The sequence below is a fragment of the Puma concolor genome, chromosome F2 (assembly GCF_028749965.1).
Source record: "Puma concolor isolate L17-30 chromosome F2, mPumCon1.1.hap2, whole genome shotgun sequence".
Classification (NCBI taxonomy): domain Eukaryota; kingdom Metazoa; phylum Chordata; class Mammalia; order Carnivora; family Felidae; genus Puma; species Puma concolor.
The window spans coordinates 71282885-71303163 of record NC_141684.1 but is presented as its reverse complement, the minus strand read 5'-3'; the positions used below and the strand labels follow the sequence as shown (position 1 = coordinate 71303163).

The 20279-nt window shown below is 41.4% G+C and overlaps 1 protein-coding gene across 4 annotated transcripts in view; it reads right to left on the bottom strand.

Moving 5' to 3' along the window:
* The window catches only part of ASPH (aspartate beta-hydroxylase), a 222155-nt gene that overhangs the window by 101622 nt on the left and 100254 nt on the right, over positions 1-20279 (bottom strand). For all 4 annotated transcript variants that reach the window (XM_086695803.1, XM_086695807.1, XM_086695804.1 and 1 more), the window contains one exon: positions 13060-13101. In XM_086695803.1, the coding sequence (XP_086551929.1) occupies positions 13060-13101 (42 nt within the window). The remainder of the gene's footprint in view (positions 1-13059; positions 13102-20279) is intronic.

Sequence of the window (20279 nt, the reverse complement as noted above, 5' to 3'; positions counted from 1 at the left end):
TCTCCTATAATTAACTTATCTGTGGAAGTAATCAGACAATAACTGCTGGTGTATTTTAGGAACCACTAAAACTACAGTAGCTGTTGAATGTAATGATTATAATAAATCTTTAACAGCAGGTTCCCTCACAACCCCTTCTCACAGCTGCAAGGGTGGGAGGGAGACTTTTCCCCGAGCATTTCCTGGAGTTGGTTTAAGTGTGCTATTGCTACACGGCTCTTCGATGATACGGGAAGATTGCTAAGGCGTCATGGTACGGCCTGAATGGAACCACCAGTCGGCGCTACCCCTAGGTGGGCTGTTGGTACTAACAATAAGAACAGATAGCGTGTTAGGTTCTGCTAAAGACAATGGACCAAAGCACCTCCAAAAAGCAGCTGAAAGACAGAAGACCTAGGGTACCTGGGTGGCTCAGCCAGTTAAGCGTCCAACTCTCGATCTCGGCTCAGGTCATGATCTCATGGTTCGTGAGTTTAAGCCCCACATGGGGCTCTGCCCTGCCAGCACGAAGCCTGCTTGGGATTCTCTGCCCCTTCTCTCTCTCTGCCCCTCTCCCACTCGCACTCTTTCTCTCCCTCTCAAAATAAATAAATGAACTTAAAAGACAGAAGACCTACCTGTAGAAATCACGCAATAATTAAGTTCAAGGTAGTGATGACTTGGTCAAGCCCATGTGAAGGGCTCTCAGAGACCAAAGCCACTGAAGCTTGATGACAGCTGTCTTCCCAGACAGGTACTACCATTCGTATCCGAAGAAGACAAAAGAATGAACTATTTGAGGGAAGAACAATGCTCCCAAGCCAAAGCCATCTGAATCAAGGCTGTCCAATGTTTTGGTACATATTTTATTACAACAGAAAAGTATATGAAAGCAAGGAGATACTGCTGGAACAAAGTACTACACAGGTGAGAGAACAACATTCTCATGCATCCATTCACACACTAACTTATTTCAACGATTATGTATCTGTAAAGCACTGTACACGAAACTGATAAAGCACCAACTGGGAAAGTATTTTTGCAATACAAAAACCAACAAGGGTTTAGTATCAATATTAATGAAATCCTAAAAACCAACGAGAAAAAAAATACGTGAATAGGCAGTTCGCAGAATGGACGCATTTAAGATGTTCAGCTTCTCTAGCATTCAAAGAATGTTAATATTCATATTTCATTATATCAATGAGTTACCATGGATTTAAATAAATTAAATCAATGAAATGTCACTGAAACATGAAAGCAGCTATTGGAAGGCACTGGAAAATGACCAAAGATAGGTAGAAACTTATAAACAAAAGAATTTATTCTTGACAGTTTCTACATTGGATAAGAATGGTAAATTGGTGATCTTTTCGGGTGTGGGGGTACTTGGCTCCCCAACCACCCCAAGTCAGGCAGTGGAACTGTGTCCTTCCCCGCTGAAGGGGGCAGGTGACAGCATGCAGAGAGCAGAGCTGATAAAAATTTTAAAGAGAAATTTTAGATGCAAGAGAACCACAGAAGGGCTGAGATCCAAAGTTTGAGAATACACTCTGCACAGATCCTGGCTGACTGATAACTTTCTATCTTCATGGACAGCCCCTGGGAGGCTGGTGAAAAATCAGGCAGAATCTCAATGAGGATGTACTGCATCCTTCCCGTATCATCGAAGAGCATATGTAGCTGCAAAAACAATTACCCCCAAACCTAGCAGCTTACAGCAACCATAAACATTTTGTTTCTTCCACAAGAAGAAGACCTATTTTGCTATCTAGACCTATTCAAAGTGCTGCTTATGTATTCTCATGGCAAGGCAGCCAGCTTCCTCTAGAGCAAGCAAGTGATCCAAAGGAGAGCGAGGTAGAGTATACACTGACCTAGACTTGGGATTCACCCTCAGTCAATTCTGCATTGCCCTATTAGTCACATAGGTCAGCCCTATTGAATGGAAAGAGGATCCCACAGAAGCACAAATACCAGGAGGCAAGAATCACTGGGCGCCCTCCTGGATGTTAACTACTACAGAAATCTACCTTTGAAAGACAAAACTACTCTAGTGACATGTGCAAGTGTGTTGTGTTTTGCCCAAGTACATTTCTCAATACACACTCAGTTGGGGTAGCAGAAATTAGAAGCCCTAACGGCTTGAGGTATAAGATAGCAGAACCTCAGGCCGGCAAAGCAACTGGAAATTAAGATGGCGAATATCAGAAAGAAGCCCCCAAATCTGAGTATGAATTCTGCCCACATCTAAACTACACAGGCCCAGAGTACCTCCATTTCTACTCTCCAGAGAGCTGAACTTAAAAAATAGCAGCTGGGAGCCAAACAACAACAACGACGACGACGACGATGACAACAAATTGAACAGGGAAAGCAGTCACTTTCTGCAGGGGAGATGGATTTTTCAGTTTGAGTCCAGGCAAGTTAACTGTCTACTAGGTAGCAACAATCATTGGCGGGGGGGGGGGAGAAAAGTTCCAGAGTTGCTGTAACAGATTATATACACAGTCCAGCTTTTGCCCACAATTTACTAGACATGCAAAGAAACAAGACTCTCCTGATCCACACTTAGGGGGAAAAAGTAGTCCGTAGCAACTATCTCCAAGTGTGCCCAGATACTGGGTTTAGTGGAAAAACATTTCAGATTGCTGATTATTAATAAGTATAAACACTTAAAGAAAAGCATGGTATTAATGAATGAACAGATATGGAATCTCAATAGTGAAATGGAAACTATAAAAAAGCAGCAATCAGAGATCTAGAGTTGAAAAGAAAAGTAGCTAGAATGAAAATTTTACTACATGGGCTGAAGAGCAGATTTGAAATAGAAGAAGAAAGACTCACTGACCTTAAAGACAGAACAACAGAAATTATGCAATGCAAGAGGGGAAAATGATAACAAAAACAAAAGTTTCAGAAACCTGGATATTATCATGCAGTCCGACAAGTAACTGGAATACTACATGTAGTGGAGAGGAAAAGAAAAAAAAAAATAAATAAATATGGCTGAATATGGCTGAAAAACATTTAACTCATAATAAGAAATTTTGGTAAGAATTAAATGAGAACCTATGTGAAAACAACATGAAATACAGTACATTATAGACAGCTAAGGTTAATTCATATATTGATACTTCTGTTTATAAACTCTTCTTGCCCATCACTTGGGCCATTTGCATCTCATAATATCACCATCAGATGAAAAGCTAAATTAAAGGGAAAGGGATTAAGCCACACTTTTCATACCGTAACTATTTATTCAACTCCTATGATATTATGGTTCAGGGCTATTAGAGGGACGTGATGGTTTAATTTTATGTGTCAACTTGACTAAGCCATGGCACCCATATATTTGGTCAAACGTGTCTGCATATTGCTGTGAAGATATTTTTTAGAGGACATTAACATTTAAATCAGTCAGCTGGGAGTAAAGTGGATTATCCGCCATAATGTAAGTGGGACTCATCCAATCAGTTGAAGGCCTAAAGAAAAAGACTGACACTGACTCCCCCAACCCCCCACCAAGGAGGAGGAAACTCTGCCTTCAGACTGCCTTTGGCCTCGAGCTATAATATCAACTCTCCCTTGGGTTTCCAGTTTGCCTACTTACACTGCAGATTTTGGACTGGCTAGTCTCTACAATCATGCGAGTCCATTCCTTAAAATAAATCTCTGTGTCTCTGTCTCTATCTCTCTCTAAACATACACACATACATACGCGCGCGCACACACACACACACACACACACACACACACCCCTATTGTATTAGTTCTGTTTCTCTAGAGAACCTTGACTAATACAAGGTGGGGGAGGGTGTCACGGTTCCTACCTTTAAGATGCCTTCTGTCTATACTCAACACGTCTCCAGAGACAAGGGGAAACAAAAGCAAAAATGAACTATTGGGACCTTACCAAAATAAAAAGCTTCTGCACAGCAAAGGAAACAATCAGCAAAACTAAAAGGCAACAGACAGAATGGGAGAAGATATTTGCAAATGACATATCAGATACAGGGTTAGTATCCAAAATCTATAAAGAATTTATCAAACTCAACATCGAAAAAACAAATAATCCAGTGAAGAAATGGGCAAAGGACATGAGGAGACACTTCTCCAAAGAAGGCATCCAGATGGCCAACTGACACATGAAAAAATGCTCAACATCACTCATCATCAGGGAAATACAAATCAAAACCCACAATGAGATACCACCTCACACCCGTCAGAAGGGCTAACATTAACAACTCAGGCCACAACAGATGTTGGCGAGCATGTGGAGAAAGAGGATCTCTTTGGCATTGTTGGTGGGAATGCCAGCTGGTGCAGCCACTCTGGAAAACAGTATGGAGTTTCCTCAAAAAATTAAAGATAGAACTACCCTATGACCCAGCAATTGCACTACTAGGCATTTATCCATGGGATTCAGGTGTGCTGTTTCAAAGGGACACAGGCACCCCCATGTTTATAGCAGCACTATCAACAATAGCCAAAGTATGGAAAGAGCCCAAATGTCCATCGATAGATGAATGGATAAAGAAAATGTGGTATATATACACAATGGAGTATTACTCGGCAATCGAAAAGAATGAAATCTTGCTATTTGCAAGTATGTGGATGGAACTAGAGGGTATTATGCTAAGTGAAATTAGGGAAAGACAAATATATGACTTCACTCGTATGAAGACTTTAAGATACAAAACAGATGAACATAAGGAAAAGGAAGCAAAAATAATGTAAAAACAGGGAGGGGGACAAAACACAAGAGACTCTTAAATATGGAGAACAAACAGAAGGTTACTGGAGGGGTTGTGGGAGGGGGGATGGGCTAAATGGGTAAGGCGCTTAAGGAATCTACTCCTGAAATCATTGTTGCACTATATGCTAACTAACTTGGATGTAAATTTAAAAAATAAATTAAATTTTAAAAAGATGCCTTCTGTCTAAAAATTAAGGGAAAAACTCACAACACATGCTAAAAATCTACAAGCACAGGGTGTCTTGGGAGTAGAAAGGAAAAGCACATCTTCTGGTCTGGAGTGAGAGACAGGGGTGCACTTGGGGGAGGATTCCTAGCAGAGGGAACCTTTAAGGTCATTTCTAAGGAGCAGGAGCTTGTCAGGTGAATGTGAAGAGGAGAGGCAGGAAAGAACATTTTGAACAGGGGAAAGCCATAAACAGAAGCCAGATCCCGAGAAGCTCAGGTGCTATACCAGTAAGTTTAGTTTTCATCCTCAAGACGATGATGAACGACTTTGATCAGATATGTTACATTCAGTTCTAAGAGTCCCAGGAAAAACTTCACTGACAGATGTATTTTTTAATAATGAGAAAACTTCCTAATGAGCCTTGACCATTTGCTCACGTTGGTTCCGTGTTTTCCTTACGATCACAGAAAACCCAGAAGTATTTATACAAGGCACTGGTTGCAGCAAGCTGATTTACTGGCTATATCATAACCTTCTCAGCCTTTTAAGCTGCAAAATGTGATTTCTGTTAGTGTAAATGTGACTTGTTTTCTAGTGCCATCTGGTGTTTTATTAGGGCACAGATTACTACTTTTCAAAAGAATGCAAACAGCAAGCAAGACACCGTGAAATGCCTAAAAGACAGTCACAGAATCTACTGTTTACGCATATCCTTAATTGTAATGAATGACAAAATGAGATATTAAATATTAGTCTAAATCAAAGAAAAATTTCAGGAAAAGTCCTCGATTCAAATGCAATTTTAACACACACACACACACACACACAAAAAACACATTTCCTTTTTGCAGGCATGGGTATTTTGTTAGTTTTTTTCAAATTCCTTTAAAAGACTCACAAATCCTCAATTAAAAACTAACACTTGATAGATGTTAAATCAGCCACCTGTTGCATACTTTTCTGTTCAATGAACTGTTAAAGCCCACATTTTTTCAGGAGCTTCAAGTCATTTTTGGCTCCTGTCTTTCTTTCATACTTCATATCCTATCCATTAGCAAATTTTAGTGACTTTATCTTCAAATACACGGAGAACCCAAATGCCACTCACCTCCACTACCCCACATCCTAATCCCGACCATTACTACCTCTAGGAGTCGCCTAAGTGGTCTCCCTGCTTCCAATCTTGTATCCCCAGAGCTAGAATGAGCCTTTTGTAACGTGCCAACCTTCTGTTCAAAATCTCCCAGTGGCTTCCCACCTCGCTCGAGATAATACACAAAATCCTTCTGGCTGGTGGCCTTCATAGCCCTGTGTGATTTGGACCCTGCGAGCCCTCAGAGCTCACCCACTCCTCCCCCTCCCCCTCCCAGATTCCCCAGCCACCACACTGGCCTCCTCTCTGATCCTCATGCTAAGCACCCTCCCACGGGGGCTATGGATATGCCCTTCCATCCCTGGACTTCCTTCTCCCAGATGCTTCCACAGCTTATTCCCTTGCATCTTCAAATGTCACTGTCCCAGAGGACTCTCTACGGAGCAATACTCCTGCCCGCTGTCAGGCTCTGTAGTTTTTTTCCTATTTTATACTCCTTTTCATACTTATCACTATTATATTCTGATTTTTAAAAATCACATATCTAACCTTCCCCCTCCACACACATACACATTATAAGTACCATGAGAACTGGGACTTTGTTTTTACGGTGTTAGCCCCAGTGCCTAAAATAGGGCCTGGCACATAGTAGGTACACAACCATGTATTGAATAAATGGATGAATAAAAGTTAGTGTTTGAATGGGACATCTAGTAAGCCATTTTAGCACTGCATTACTTTGTAGTTCGTGCATTTTGCGGTTGTGGAATACAGAATAAGTGGGAAAAGATGACATCCAGTGGGGAGAAACTGATACAGCAACTTTATCTAAAATGGACAGAAGTAATCTGATTCAGTTTAAGAATCTGGCACCTCCAAATAGGGCTTATTTTGGAATAAGCCTTATTTCAAACCCATGACTCCATCAAAATAAACTTAATATGACTCTCTAAAAGGAAGGGGACATAGAATTATTAATTCTTTTTTTTTGTAAGTTTTATTTTTACTTATTTTGAGAGAGAGAGAGAGAGCACGAGTTGGGGAAGGGCAGAGAGAGGGGGCGGGGAGAGAAAATCCCAAGCAGAGTCTACAAAGTCCGTGCAGAGCCCGAGGTGGGGCTCAAACACTCGAACCACAAGATCGTGACCTGGGCTGAAGTCAGATGTTCAACTGACTGAGCCACCCAGGCGCCTCTAGAATTATTAATTCGAAGTAAAAGCAAAATCTTCCACTCTTATCAGCAGTCCCTCAATACACGTGAGGAGCAATAACATAAGTAGAAAATCAGGCAGCCTAATAATTCATCTTGAGATAAATTCATAATAGCCATAAAAAGGAAACAAAACTCCAGTTCTATTATTCTGAAACTAAGGTCTATTAAAACACATTCCAATTTTCACTCCATGTTCCACAGGTGGGTTCTTTCTTACCCCTTCTCCCGTCCCTACAGTTAACAGCACCATATGAATCTGAGTTAAAAAAAAAAAAAAAAAGAAAAGGATAGAATCCCAAAGTGGACAATGAATTCCAATGGGTTTTCCATGAATCCAGGGTAATACCGATCACCCTATTTTTAAACTCTAAGACTATTCCAGCATTTCATACTCAGTAAAATACCGTTCGCTACAAACATCTTTCAGTTGGAACGGACAGTAACTGCCAGTTTTACACAACGGAAGGCAATGAATCAGCCAAGTGAAGCTGTTCCGTGGCTTCTCTCCAGGGATTCCCTGAAGAAACAGCCAAGAGAGGCCAGCACCCACCACACTGGGAAAGTCCCCTCGGCATCAGAAGCAGCCCGGAGGGCAAGGCTGTACAGAGCATGGCGGGCAGTGCAGAGGGAGGCAAGGCCCCCTGAGGAAGAAACGGAGCCTCTGCAGACAGAGCAGCAACACGTCTTCCAGTCATGCTGTGAGCAGCAGAAACAACACTCACGACCTACCCTCTCTGTCTCTACCTTTGTCAGAAGCACTGGGGCAGACCTCCCAAGAACACACAAGTCAACGTGTGAATGGCAAAGGCTCTGATTTGCAGACACACACAGGGCCTGGGTAGGCCATCCTACTACCTGAAGGAAAACGTCAGCCCCCCTGCCATGGCGTCGCCTCTGATTTTCTCTCTGACCACATGGCATATACTCTCAGCTTGGTCAGGGTGCTCTAGCTTCACAGGCTTGGCTTTCCCGCCACAGGACCTTTGCACAGACTCTTCCTCTGTTCAGTGTGCTCCTGGCTCAGCATTCGCACAGCTGCCTTGATTACATGGCTAACCCCCTCAGAGACCTTCTCCCCTTCCCATTTCCCTCCAGCACACTCTCCTGTTTGGTTTCCTTTAGAGCACGATCTCTATTTCAGTTTGTGTATGTGTTGCTGGACTCCTTACTGGGATGTAGGCTCTATGAAAGCAGGGATTTTGTCTTATTCTCACCTGCATCCACTTCCCTACAACAGTATCTGGCATGTGGTAGGCATGCAAATATTTAAGTGGATAAATAAACCAGTGTAGGTTTTCGTGAATGATGAGAAATTGATGGTTTTTTTAATACTCCGGTGACTTATTGACTTTTTAGCACAAAGCAGTAGCCATTTCCATAAAATCTGGTGGCAGGGCATACTTTGGTGACAAAACAGTAAAATGCCGCGTGCCCAAGACTGCCAATTGCCACTTGCTCTCGATATTCGATGTTCCTTTCTTCTGTAGAACTAGAACCCTGAATTTTAGCTGCACCAACATGCTATCAGTTAAAGGCAGTTCTCCCAAGAACTACCCTCCTGCTCTCCCCACTTCCTTCCTGGTATCTCGATGTGGTGATAAGGGCTTGGGCTTGAATGGCCCTTTTGGAACATAAGGTTATGGACTAAAGACGGCAGAATGGCAAGAGAGGAGCTAGGTCCCTAAGGAGCCACTAAACAGGCCCTAGTTTATTTATGTGGATAAGAAATAAACTCTTACCTTGTTTAAGCCACGGCAACTTGAGGTTTGTAAAAACTAGATGTAACTGTATTTAATTGTAATGGGAATGTGGTGATCTGTAGGCAAGGTCTGAATCTAACTCAAATGCTGAAGACACAGGAGGAGGGTAAAAACGGGGGGCTGTTAAAAAAAAACCAGGGTTTTCCTTAAAATTGTTTCTTTCCCTAATCAACATAGGGCAGGAAAACAAGAATAAAGTCCAAAGAGGATCTGTTTTATATCCCTTCTCTGTTATACTTGGGGCTGGTATCTGGGATCACAGAGCGAGACGCTGGCTAACGTGGTCCCAAAGAATAGCCTTGGTGCAGAGGCAGGACAGGAAGTGTTCATTGGTCCAAGGCCAACTGAATGATGTGGATCATTTTGTGAGTTTTTTGTACAGCTAAATTTATTCAATCAAAAAAACCAAAAAACAAAAAACCACCCTTTATTCTTTCACTATATGTGTCTTACTTTGGGAGCTAAAAGTACTTTTGCTTTTGTAGCTGATTATGACAGTACATGTGGATCTTTGAAAAGCACTGCTTGAACAAAATTTAAAAACTGGCTGACCCACATCAACGAACTGAACCGCTAATCAAAAGCAATCCGAAGTCCAGATATTTGGATGGCAGTAGTGTAGCAGACTGCATTTATCATTTACAAATACTAGTTTCATTTTAACTTCCTGTTTTGAAGTAGGGCCTGTGAGGCATGAGAAACACTATGCTTATTTCTGGATGAAGAAACTGTAAGTGTACGTAACACTTTAACGCCAGTCAGTTCTGCGCTCCAAACAGCAGGGGTACGAGGACACATCCACTGAGCTCAGACATACGAGGTCATGGAGGAGATCACATAGTCGTCCCAGCATCTTGAGGGATGACAACAGCAGTCTCCTTACCCCAGTGTCGCTGATTCAGGTCTGGGTTCCCCATAGATCTCCATCCTAGGAGTTCTAGCTGGGTGTGCTTCTTACTCCAGAGCTTGGGTTTTAAAGAGCCTATCATGTCTGTTCATATTAATCTTTAGGAATTAAAACATAATAGAAATTCATTCAAATACTGACTGAACGCCTACTATGTGCCAGGCACAAGAAATGCAGCGGTGAGCAAAACAGACAAAAATGCGTCTCCATGAAAATTTAATTCCAGGGGGAGGTTTGAACAAACACGAAAGAATGAGACAAACTATCAAATATAATCACATGGTAGTAAGCGGTATGGAGAAACCAAAGCAAGGAAACAGGGTAGGGAAAGTAAGGGGGGTTGGGAGAGCGTGCAGAGAGAGCAGTGCTCTGAGGACCCAGTCCCGGGCACTGGGGTGCCGGAGGGTCAGGGAGACGAGCGGCCATCTGAAGAGGCTGAGAACAAGCAAACAGCAGACAGTCGGAGAAAAACAAAGAGGATGTGGCATCAGCAAACCAAGTGAGAGCAGGGTTCTGGAATCGAGGATCTACCCAAAACCCGGTGACATCCTCCTCCTTGCTTTCCTTCTTTCTCCGCAGTACAGTCATCCCCCCTTGTCTGTGGGGGATCCATTCCAAGATTCCCAGCGGATGCCGGAAACCACAGACAGTACTGAACCCTATACAGACCAAGTTTTTTCTGATGCACATACACCCATGATAAAGTTTAGTTTACAGATCAGGCACTGTAGGAGATCAACAACAATAGTAGTAATAAAATAGGACAAATACAGCAATATACTGTAAGAAATGTCATATGAATGTGGTCTCTCTCTCTCTCTGTCTCCCTCTGAAAATACCGTACAGTCCTGGACTCATCCTTCTAATGATAACGCCTACATGATGAGATGAAGTGAGGTGAAGGATGTGGGCATTTCTGACAACACGTCAGAAAGAGGGTTCTGCTTCCTGACCACATCTGACCACGGGTAACTGAAATCGCAGAAAACAAAAGCGAGGATAAGAGGGCTCCTTACTTACGATCGGAGTATGTCATGGCATCCTGGAAGATTAGGAAGGCAGCGTGGAGAACCTGTGCCATGACTGAGCTAAATCCCAGTCACCTACGTATAAAAACCAACTGACAGTTTCTGATACTGACGAGAAACGTGCAGAATTAGCAAGTTATTTAGAAATGTGCAGGTAGGGGCGCCTGGGTGGCGCAGTCGGTTAAGCGTCCGACTTCAGCCAGGTCACGATCTCGCGGTCCGTGAGTTCGAGCCCCGCGTCGGGCTCTGGGCTGATGGCTCAGAGCCTGGAGCCTGTTTCCGATTCTGTGTCTCCCTCTCTCTCTGCCCCTCGCCCGTTCATGCTCTGTCTCTCTCTGTCCCAAAAATAAATAAACGTTGAAAAAAAAAAAAAAAAAGAAATGTGCAGGTAAGTACCAGAAGAAACGGCTAAAAGAAAGTCAGCAATGGGACTCACGGACAGGGAGCGGTAGGGGAGAAGACTGCTGTTTTCATGAAAAGTCATATGTTAAAAACTACCCGTATTAATTTGATAAAAAAATTAAATACAACTAGTCTGGAAAAAAAAATACGTGACTAAATGCCTAGTTCCCAGCCTAAGGGCTACCGAATTACAGCCAGCGGCTAGCAATTTCACATGGTCATCAAGTTTTATTTGTACACTAAGACTGCGTACATTATGTGTATTATAACATGTTATGTGTAAATATAATATATCTACTCTAACATCTACTCAAATGTAGACACCGCTTTCATCACTAAAAATTAAAGGCATTTATGAAATTCTAATGCTTAATCATTAAAGATATTATCATTCAAATGATACTAAAAGCAAACAGAACTACCCTATGATCCAATAATTGCACTACTGACGATTTACCCCCCAAAAACAAAGAAAAAATAACTAATTCAAAGGGATACATGCACCCCTGTGTTTATCGCAGCATTATTTACAATAGCCAAACTATGGAAGCAGCGCAAGTGTCCATCGACTGGTGAATGGATAAAGAGGATAGGTAGCGTATACACATCTTCAATGCAACGGAATATCACTCAACCATAAAAAAGAATGAAATCTTGTCTTTTGCAACAACAGGGACGGGGCAAGAGAGTATAACGCCAAGTGAAACAAGTCAGCCAGAGAAAGACAAATACCGTAAATTTCACTCTTATGTGGAACTCAAGAAACAAAACAAATGAGCGGGTGGGGGGGGGGGGAAGAGAGAGAAAAACCAAGAAAGAGACTCTTCACTATAAGAACAAAATGAAGGTTACCAGAGGGGATGGGGGTAATTAAACAGTGCACGTATCATGATGCAGATAAACAAATAATTAATTAAATAAATAAAATTACTGAAAAGATTTACGAGAGCTAAAATTCGCAGCCTTATTTACTATTTAGAGATTCTTATTGACCAGGCTTGAATTAAATACTTGAAAATAAAAATGTCAAGGACTGGAAAGAATAAAGACAGGTGGAATATGAAAAATAAAGCGTAAGCACCATTCTTTTAAAAGCACCACTTTCTAACTTAGTTCCTCACTCTAATAAGAGCTGACTTAAAATTCTACTGGATTCTTAAACTTATTGGAATCCCACTGTAATCAACTCTGGGAAGGCAGACATGATTCATTCTATGTGGATGTAACCTTGTTTGCGTGTCTTTCCAACAATTCAGAGTTCCTTGAATAAAGAGAACATGTTCTAGTAATCTCTGGATCTCTATTCCTGGCACAGATGCTAACATAAACAATCATATTTGACGTTTCCTAAGTGCTTTCCCTGTGCTGCACACTTCCTTAAGCACTTTGCACATATTTTCACCCAATTACTATTGTAGAAACAGGAGTCATCTGCTTCCTGAACTTGGTACTGTTTTATTCCCATATCACAGAAGAGGAAACTGAGGCACACCAGGCAAGGGATTCTCAGACACATATAGAGTGAATGGCAAAACGAGGATTAAAAGCCAGGCAATCTCTCTTTAGAGCCTCGGCTCTTAATGTTTATGTAAATATTACTAAATGTTTGATAAAATCATTGGAATAATAAACCCAGAGATAACTTCTTTTAACTGGTAATAAAAAAAGAAAATCATCATGCTATTCGTGAATGCTATGCTGATTTTTTTCCTATGCATATTTGAAGGGTTGTTTGTCTGATAATCTCACCTTTTTCTTTTTGTTCTGGATCATCTGTTTTTCTATTTGTTTCTGAAAAGTAAAGACAAAACAAAATGAATATTGTGAATGTCACCATTCAATATCTCAAAATATAGGACCATATTTACATGAATTCAAACAAATATAATTTAAGAAAAATATTTCTGGGCATAGAGTTTAATTTTCCAAAACCTTAAATTCTTTCCCACATGAAATTGGTTACAAAAACATTAAGATTAGACTCATTTGAATTACTTAGAAAAGTCACCAGGCAGTGGGGTGCCTCGCGTCTCAGTCGGTTAAGGTTCCAACTTTGGCTCAGAGCATGAGTCTCATAGCTCACAAGTTCGAGCCCTGGTTCGAGCCCTGCGTCAGGCTGCGCTGACAGTGTGAAGCCTGCTTCGGATCCTCTGTCTCCCTCTCTCTGCCCCTCCCCCACTCATTTTCTCTCTCTTAAAAAAAAGTCACTGAGCAGTAACCAGGGCTGAGGCATCTGGCTAAGTGTTCCACATCTACAGGACACTGGCCGTGGGTCATCCCCACCAATTCTTTTTTTTTTTTTTTAATTTTTTTTTAATGTTTATTTTTGAGACAGAGAGAGACACAGCGTGAGCAGGGGAGGGGCAGAGAGAGAGGGAAACATAGAATCTGAAGCAGGCTCCAGGCTCCAAGCTGTCAGCACAGAGCCCGATGTGGGGCTTGAACCCACAAACGGTGAGATCATGAGCTGAGCTGAAGTCGGACGTTTAACTGACTGAGCTACCCTGGCGCCCCAATCCCCGCCAATTCTAAGTGCCTCTGTGGGGACAAAGGCAAACTGAAGTGGAGAAAAGCCCTCATCAAAGCTCGTTCAATATCTGCATTGTCTCCTAAAACCCTAAGAGTACTTTATAACAGCAATTGTGTGCTTTAAAGGAATACAGTGTGTCCCCGTCACTGGGGTGACACCAGTCTCCCTTCCCTAAGGACTTCACATATACACAGGTGGCCTGCTGAGGGTGCTTGCACTGAGCCCAGGTGCTGAGGAGCCCACGCTTACCTGTGTCAGCCTCTCACTAAGTGAGTCAGAGTCATAGGGTCTGTCCTACAAACGGGGCTGAATGCAAACCCACCCAGAACCTGGGCCAGTCAAACAACATCCCCCCTACATGGAAAACTATGGTACCTGATCTGACCGTGCACTTATAACCTCATTTCTGCATTATCTCATATCTGGCTTACTGTTTAATATAGGTTGGGGTCTAGTAGACCAGTTGATTATAGTTCCAGCAGGTACTTATCTAGCTTTGGGTATTTCTCGGCACACATGTTTCGGCATGGATGTTGGAGTCGGGATGGGGTAGCATTTGGGAGGCTGATATAAAATCTGACTCAGTTCTTCCCCCATTGTAGCCTGGGCTCTGGGGTGAGATCAGGGATACAACCACAGAACACTAGACTTTCTGCTCCCCAGTTTCCTCCATACGTTCAAGATCACACTTCTCATTTTTTAGAAGTGAAAAGTCAATCTGAGGCAGGCTCCCAGACAAAGAAGGAATTTTCATAGGTCAAGTGTTTTTGAGACGCTAGTGGAGAGGAAGGGAGCAGCCTTTCAAAGCTGCAGTGTGCCAGGCTCGGTCTAAGCCCATGGCATCTGTCTCCTGTCTCCTCACACCCGGGAGGGAGGGAGGTCTCATCTCCCTCTGTGCAAGGGAGGAAGCTGAGGCTTAGAAAGTAGAGTGTCTGACGTTATCAAGGTCAGTTTACATCCCTCCAGAGCATATAATCTTCTACAGTGCCCTTCTCTGCAAGAGAAATAAAGGGTAGTGACGTGTAGGTCTTGCCTTCCGCAAAGAGTGGGTTTTATAAAGTTGACTGCCACACACTTCCTGCCACTGAAGCAGGACATACACAGGGCATTTAAAAACAAAAACGAAAGCACATTCTAGATCTCCGGTGAATGTTCTAGAATTTCCGATCTCATTAAAGTTAGGCAGTGTATCATTTAACAGGCAGACGTCAGGGATACAGGATTGAGGGAAATCGTCAACAATTTCAGTCCTTGAGAAGTCCTTCCGGTGGTATCATCAGTGTCTGCAGGAAGGTTGTGACCCTCCACGTCCTCAGTAATCTGTCACCTGGCACACGGCTAGTGTAATTTGAAAAGTCGAGCACAAAATGCAAGTTCCTAACCTGACTAGAGAAAACAGGCGGGTACTGGTCATGAAGAAGAGTTTAGGGTCCTCCACACATCTTCTGCCCCAAGGGAGTTAATAAGGAAGGAGGAGTGGTTTGATCACATTTTAAATAGGTGTGAGAGGGCCCTGGCCAGGCGTGCTCCCAGGAACAAGGGACACCACCTTTCTTGCTCTTCCAACGGAGTATCTATGATGAGGCAATGAGCTTGACCTAAGAAGGCCCAGCCCAAACTCGCCCAGCTCTGGGCAAAAGCTCTCACTCGTGTCCCCTTCTGTCCCTCACATCACATCAACATGCTAACATCTGTGACTCATATTTGGATATGGGGAAATGCACAGAGAGCAGGCAGGTTAGCCTCTCTGATTGGCAGTGCTGAAATGTAGCTTAGATAAACGGGTTTTCTAAGAGTTCCAGCTTACTCACTGCTACTCTGCACAGCTAATAGTAAAGTGTTACTCTGCTTTACTTTATTCTCTGCACATACGCGTGTCTGAGACACTTTATGTGGACCTTGCTGTGCCACAGAGGAAAATCGACTTATTGGATGCTTATTGTGTGCCCGGCATTGTTCTAAGCACAAAATGCAGATGATCCCATCAATTCCATCGACCCAGTCCAATTCCGAAAGTTATCAAAGTACAGTTCACTTGTATCTCATACTTAGTGTTTAAGCACTCATACTGAAGAAGAAAGACATTATGCAATCTCTAACCGTACTTAACTCTTTTTTCCCCTTTCAGAATAAGAAAACTCTTACTAAAATGAATGGGATCTTAAGTGTCCAAAAATTATCATGAACCATTAAAGAAAATCACTTTCATGAATTGAAAAATCCTCAACTCTATGATGTTCCAGATCCTGTGCTGATCTGCTTTCTGGCCAGCTCTTCTTGGACCCCAGGCACATCCCAAAGCTAATTTCCATCCGGGTCTAGTTGTCCTCCCAAGCTCATCACAATGGCATCTGTGACTCCCCAGGACCCAGACCTAGGGCTCTGCTTCCCCTCTGACAGCCCACCCAGCCCAGCCTTCCAGTACAGCTTCCTGTCTTCTTCTGTCTCCCTGCCAGTACTGAGTCAGGTCCCACCGCATCACCCGGACTATTCCTGGTTAGTCTCCAACCTGCCTGCCCTCCAGCTGTTTCCACCTTCCCCCTGTTGCCCATTGCTCACTTCAGAATACCATGAATGACCATGGCTAGCAGGTGTTCCCCTCTCTGACCTTCAGTATTCTTGTCCACAAGCAGGGATTACCCTTATCTGCTGGGGAACCTCAACTCCCTAACACACACGAAGCACATAGCAGAGTAAATGAGGTCAATAAAAGTGGGTCCGCTTAGCCCGTGTTCAAAGTCTTTATTTTATTGTTTCCTCTGGGCATGCTGGGGGAGAAAACAACACTTTCTGGAATTTTCTAGTTCTCCTTTTCTGCCCAGAGAATGAAGATCAAAAGAGAACTTCCTGTACCCTTTTCTGCTCTACCACCTGCTCAGACTCTCTTCTTCTCAACTAGGATGAAGTTCATTCATGTCCTCACAGAACAATGATCATGGTGGCGGTGGGGGGGGGGGGGGGTGGTCAGAAAGGTACAAGGGAGTGGGGCTTGTCAAAACTTCTAGGTGCTGAACAAAAACCCTACAACAGATGGAGGTACGGGCTATTTCATTTTCATCTTGCCCCCGGATGAGTATGCTACTCTTATGTAGCATAAGAGTAAATGGTAAATAAAATAAACGTTACCTATTAGAGAAATACGTTAAGAAAGAGTTGAAAGTACACTTTCAAGATTTCAGTCATCAAAGATACTGTAACATTCTAGAATACTAGTAAGCGTAAAATGAACTGATTTCGTTATATAACAAAATAATAACAATAAATAATGACAATATAGAGAAGAATTCTGCATTTTATTGCACTCAAATAACATTAAACAGAAGACATTTACATTATTTTTAGAAAATCCATTGATGTTGCCCATCCTTGGCATCTGTTTTTAAAGGCAAGGCTCATTAAGTCAGATATTTGGAATTAAAAAGTATTTGAAGTTGACTACAGCATAATTAATCCTCAATTTCCAGAGTTGTAGAGATGATTATATACAAAACTCCAGCAAAATTTTACTCATTTATTAGTTCTATGTCACTCCTAAGTTTCCCTAAAAAAATATGGCTTTATAAAAAGTAGTGTTCTATAATTCACAATATGAATTAAGAGCTTTATTAGAATTTGAGTAGCAACTCTGTATTACCCATATCACAGCTTCGGAAAATTATTGCTTTTCTTAGTAATTTAATCTTCCGGATTTCGCTACACACTGGGTCAGCATGCATAACTCACTACATTGTAACTATGATCTATAATGATATAAATATAAAATCTCTTTGATTGTAGCCCTAAAAGCAGGAAAAAAAAAAGTCACCTTATCTTAAGACAATGTTAACATAATCAAGCTTTCCCTGACATGGAAATGAAATGACTTCTTATGGCTTTTTTTTTTTTTTTTTTTTAACAGCTCATGGTCCTTTTAAACGATGTCACTGACTTCTAACAAATGAGTATTTTCATCACAGCAACTATTTCTGAGCCAAAATAAAGCACATCAAAAATAGAAGAAACTCTTCAGGATAGAAGAGAAAAAAGGCTCATACATTGCAAACAGCAGCAGGCATGTGGCTCTGTGAGTGTTTTTCACACATCCTAAATCAACCCATGTAGGGGCGTTATTCTTTAGCAAGATCACCGTGTGGTCTTCAGTGTTGTGAGGGCATTACTTAATTAGCCAAAGGCAAAGCAACCTTTAAGACGTGCACCAGTAACTGATACAGATTTTCTAATATTTAAACCAATACTGACTGGACTACAGCTATCATATGATGGACCCGAGGTGCCAAACAGCATTTTTTGCATTATATACCAGGCCATTCCTTTTGCCTACGTCCCAGCAAGGAATTTTAGATGTCCCCCCTCTATCTGAAAAATAAATTAATCATGATAATTTAAGACTTTCACTGAAATATTAAACTTTGCTAATCCATGAGCTAACAGCTATAGGAATCTCAAAATTTGAGTTTTACCCTGAATACTCAAAGCTAATGGTAGAAAAGTCCTACGAGGAGATCAGTGCAGAGATACACAACCCAAATCTTTACAGCGAATGGTGACCTCTAGTAGTGTTTCTCAGAGCACAGGGCACTCTTCATGGCTTGGAAATCACGTGTATGCAGTTACACAGGTCAGCCCAACAGTTAGTGGTAATTACTAGTTATATATATATATATATATATATATATGTATGTGTGTGTGTGTGTGTGTGTACACACATACATATATATATATATATATTAAAACTGTGCCAAGGCAATTGCTGCTACATCATCAGTACAATTAACTGCGGTCTGAAAAACACACATAAATGTAGGTAAGACTAAAAGCTTTGTCATGAAAAGAAAAGGAAAAGAAATCCAAAGGATCCACTAATGCTATCAAAAATGGACATGCAGGAATGTAACATCACATGTAATTTGTTTCTAAAAAAAAGAATACACTAAAATGCCAGCGGACTATGATCGACTGAAAACATCTTTAGTGTTCATTCATTCCCAAAGATCTTGGTCTGCTCAGTAATTACGTCACAAGATCTATCACAGCCATCTTTTGGAGCGTATGGTTAGGCTGGTCCTCCTGTGGGTAGTGGGGGCAGTCTTTTTGAAGCTTTAAGTATCTGTAAAAATAAGGGGAAATCTAAATTAAAGGACCAACTAGACACAGACTGTGAAACTGCTTCATTTCATTCCACTTAAAAAAAAAACACAAAAAAAACCCCACCGACAGAAGTAAATGCCTTTTTGCATGTTGTTGTTTTTAAGGGCAACTTGTTAAACAGAGTGATTAACTACCCAGAGAAGTCCCTGGGAATTACTTGCAAAGCTGCTGCTGCAAATTTAAGCTTCTTAGAGCCATCTGAGAATTACAACTGAATTTAAGAATTTCAATCTTTTGAGAAACACAAGCATTAAATCTCTTTCTCCCGCCAGTGTTTTCACTGTATTAAAAAGAAATGTTATAGAGGAAAAAAAAATCTAGCATATGGTATTTGAAAAACGAATATAGGAGAGATTTTCAAGGAGCAACTGGATATTGTAAGTTGCAGTTAAAATACATTTCTTTAATCATTTCATGTCAGCTTTTAATGTTACAAACAATATGAACGATGCATTTTTAAAAAGTATGCAGTATTTTTAAAAAAGTAAAAGTCATTCTTGTCCAATTTTTTACAAATATTTTCTCATTCCACACTTTAGCATCTGGTTGACTTTACTATCACAGTTTTAGATCTGTTATAATTTGAGTAGAAAAGAAGACGCTGTATATACAGGCCCAGCCAAATTGTGACAGAATTTCTAAATCTGGGTTATGATCCTTCCTTCCTCCCTTCCTATCTACCTACCTACATAGGTGTGTTTACACACGTGTACACGTGTGTGTGTGTGTGTGTATCCAGAAATTTCTACATAAGCAGAATTGTTTGGTGTTAATGTGAAGTAACTAGAAATTATATGTATACGTTCATATATCCAACAGAAATGAGTGTTTATATACAAAACACAAGTACAAGATTATTCATAGAAGCTTTCTTCGTGACAGCCAGAAACTGGAAACATTCACAACAGCCATCAATGTAGAATGAATTTTTTTTTAATGTAGTGTATTTACAGTAGGTAGTGATGGATAAAACCAAATTATTATACATTACAAAGTGGAAGAAACTCATACACGATGCTGAGCCACAAAACAAAGTCACCAAAAAAGTATATATGTATTTGTTTGTGTTTACTAATGTTCTTTCTTTAATTAAATTCGAGAGCAAGCAAACCAGTCAATGGTGATACAGATCAGAATAGTTACTGCTGGTGGGGATGTTACTGGGAGGGGGTAGGGAGAGATTTCTGGGGGGCCAGAGTGTTCAGAGTAGTGGGTACAGGAGGGTATCCCATGTACAAGTGCATCAAACTGTATGCTCAACGAGGGAGCATGTCTCTGTGTGTTAATTATA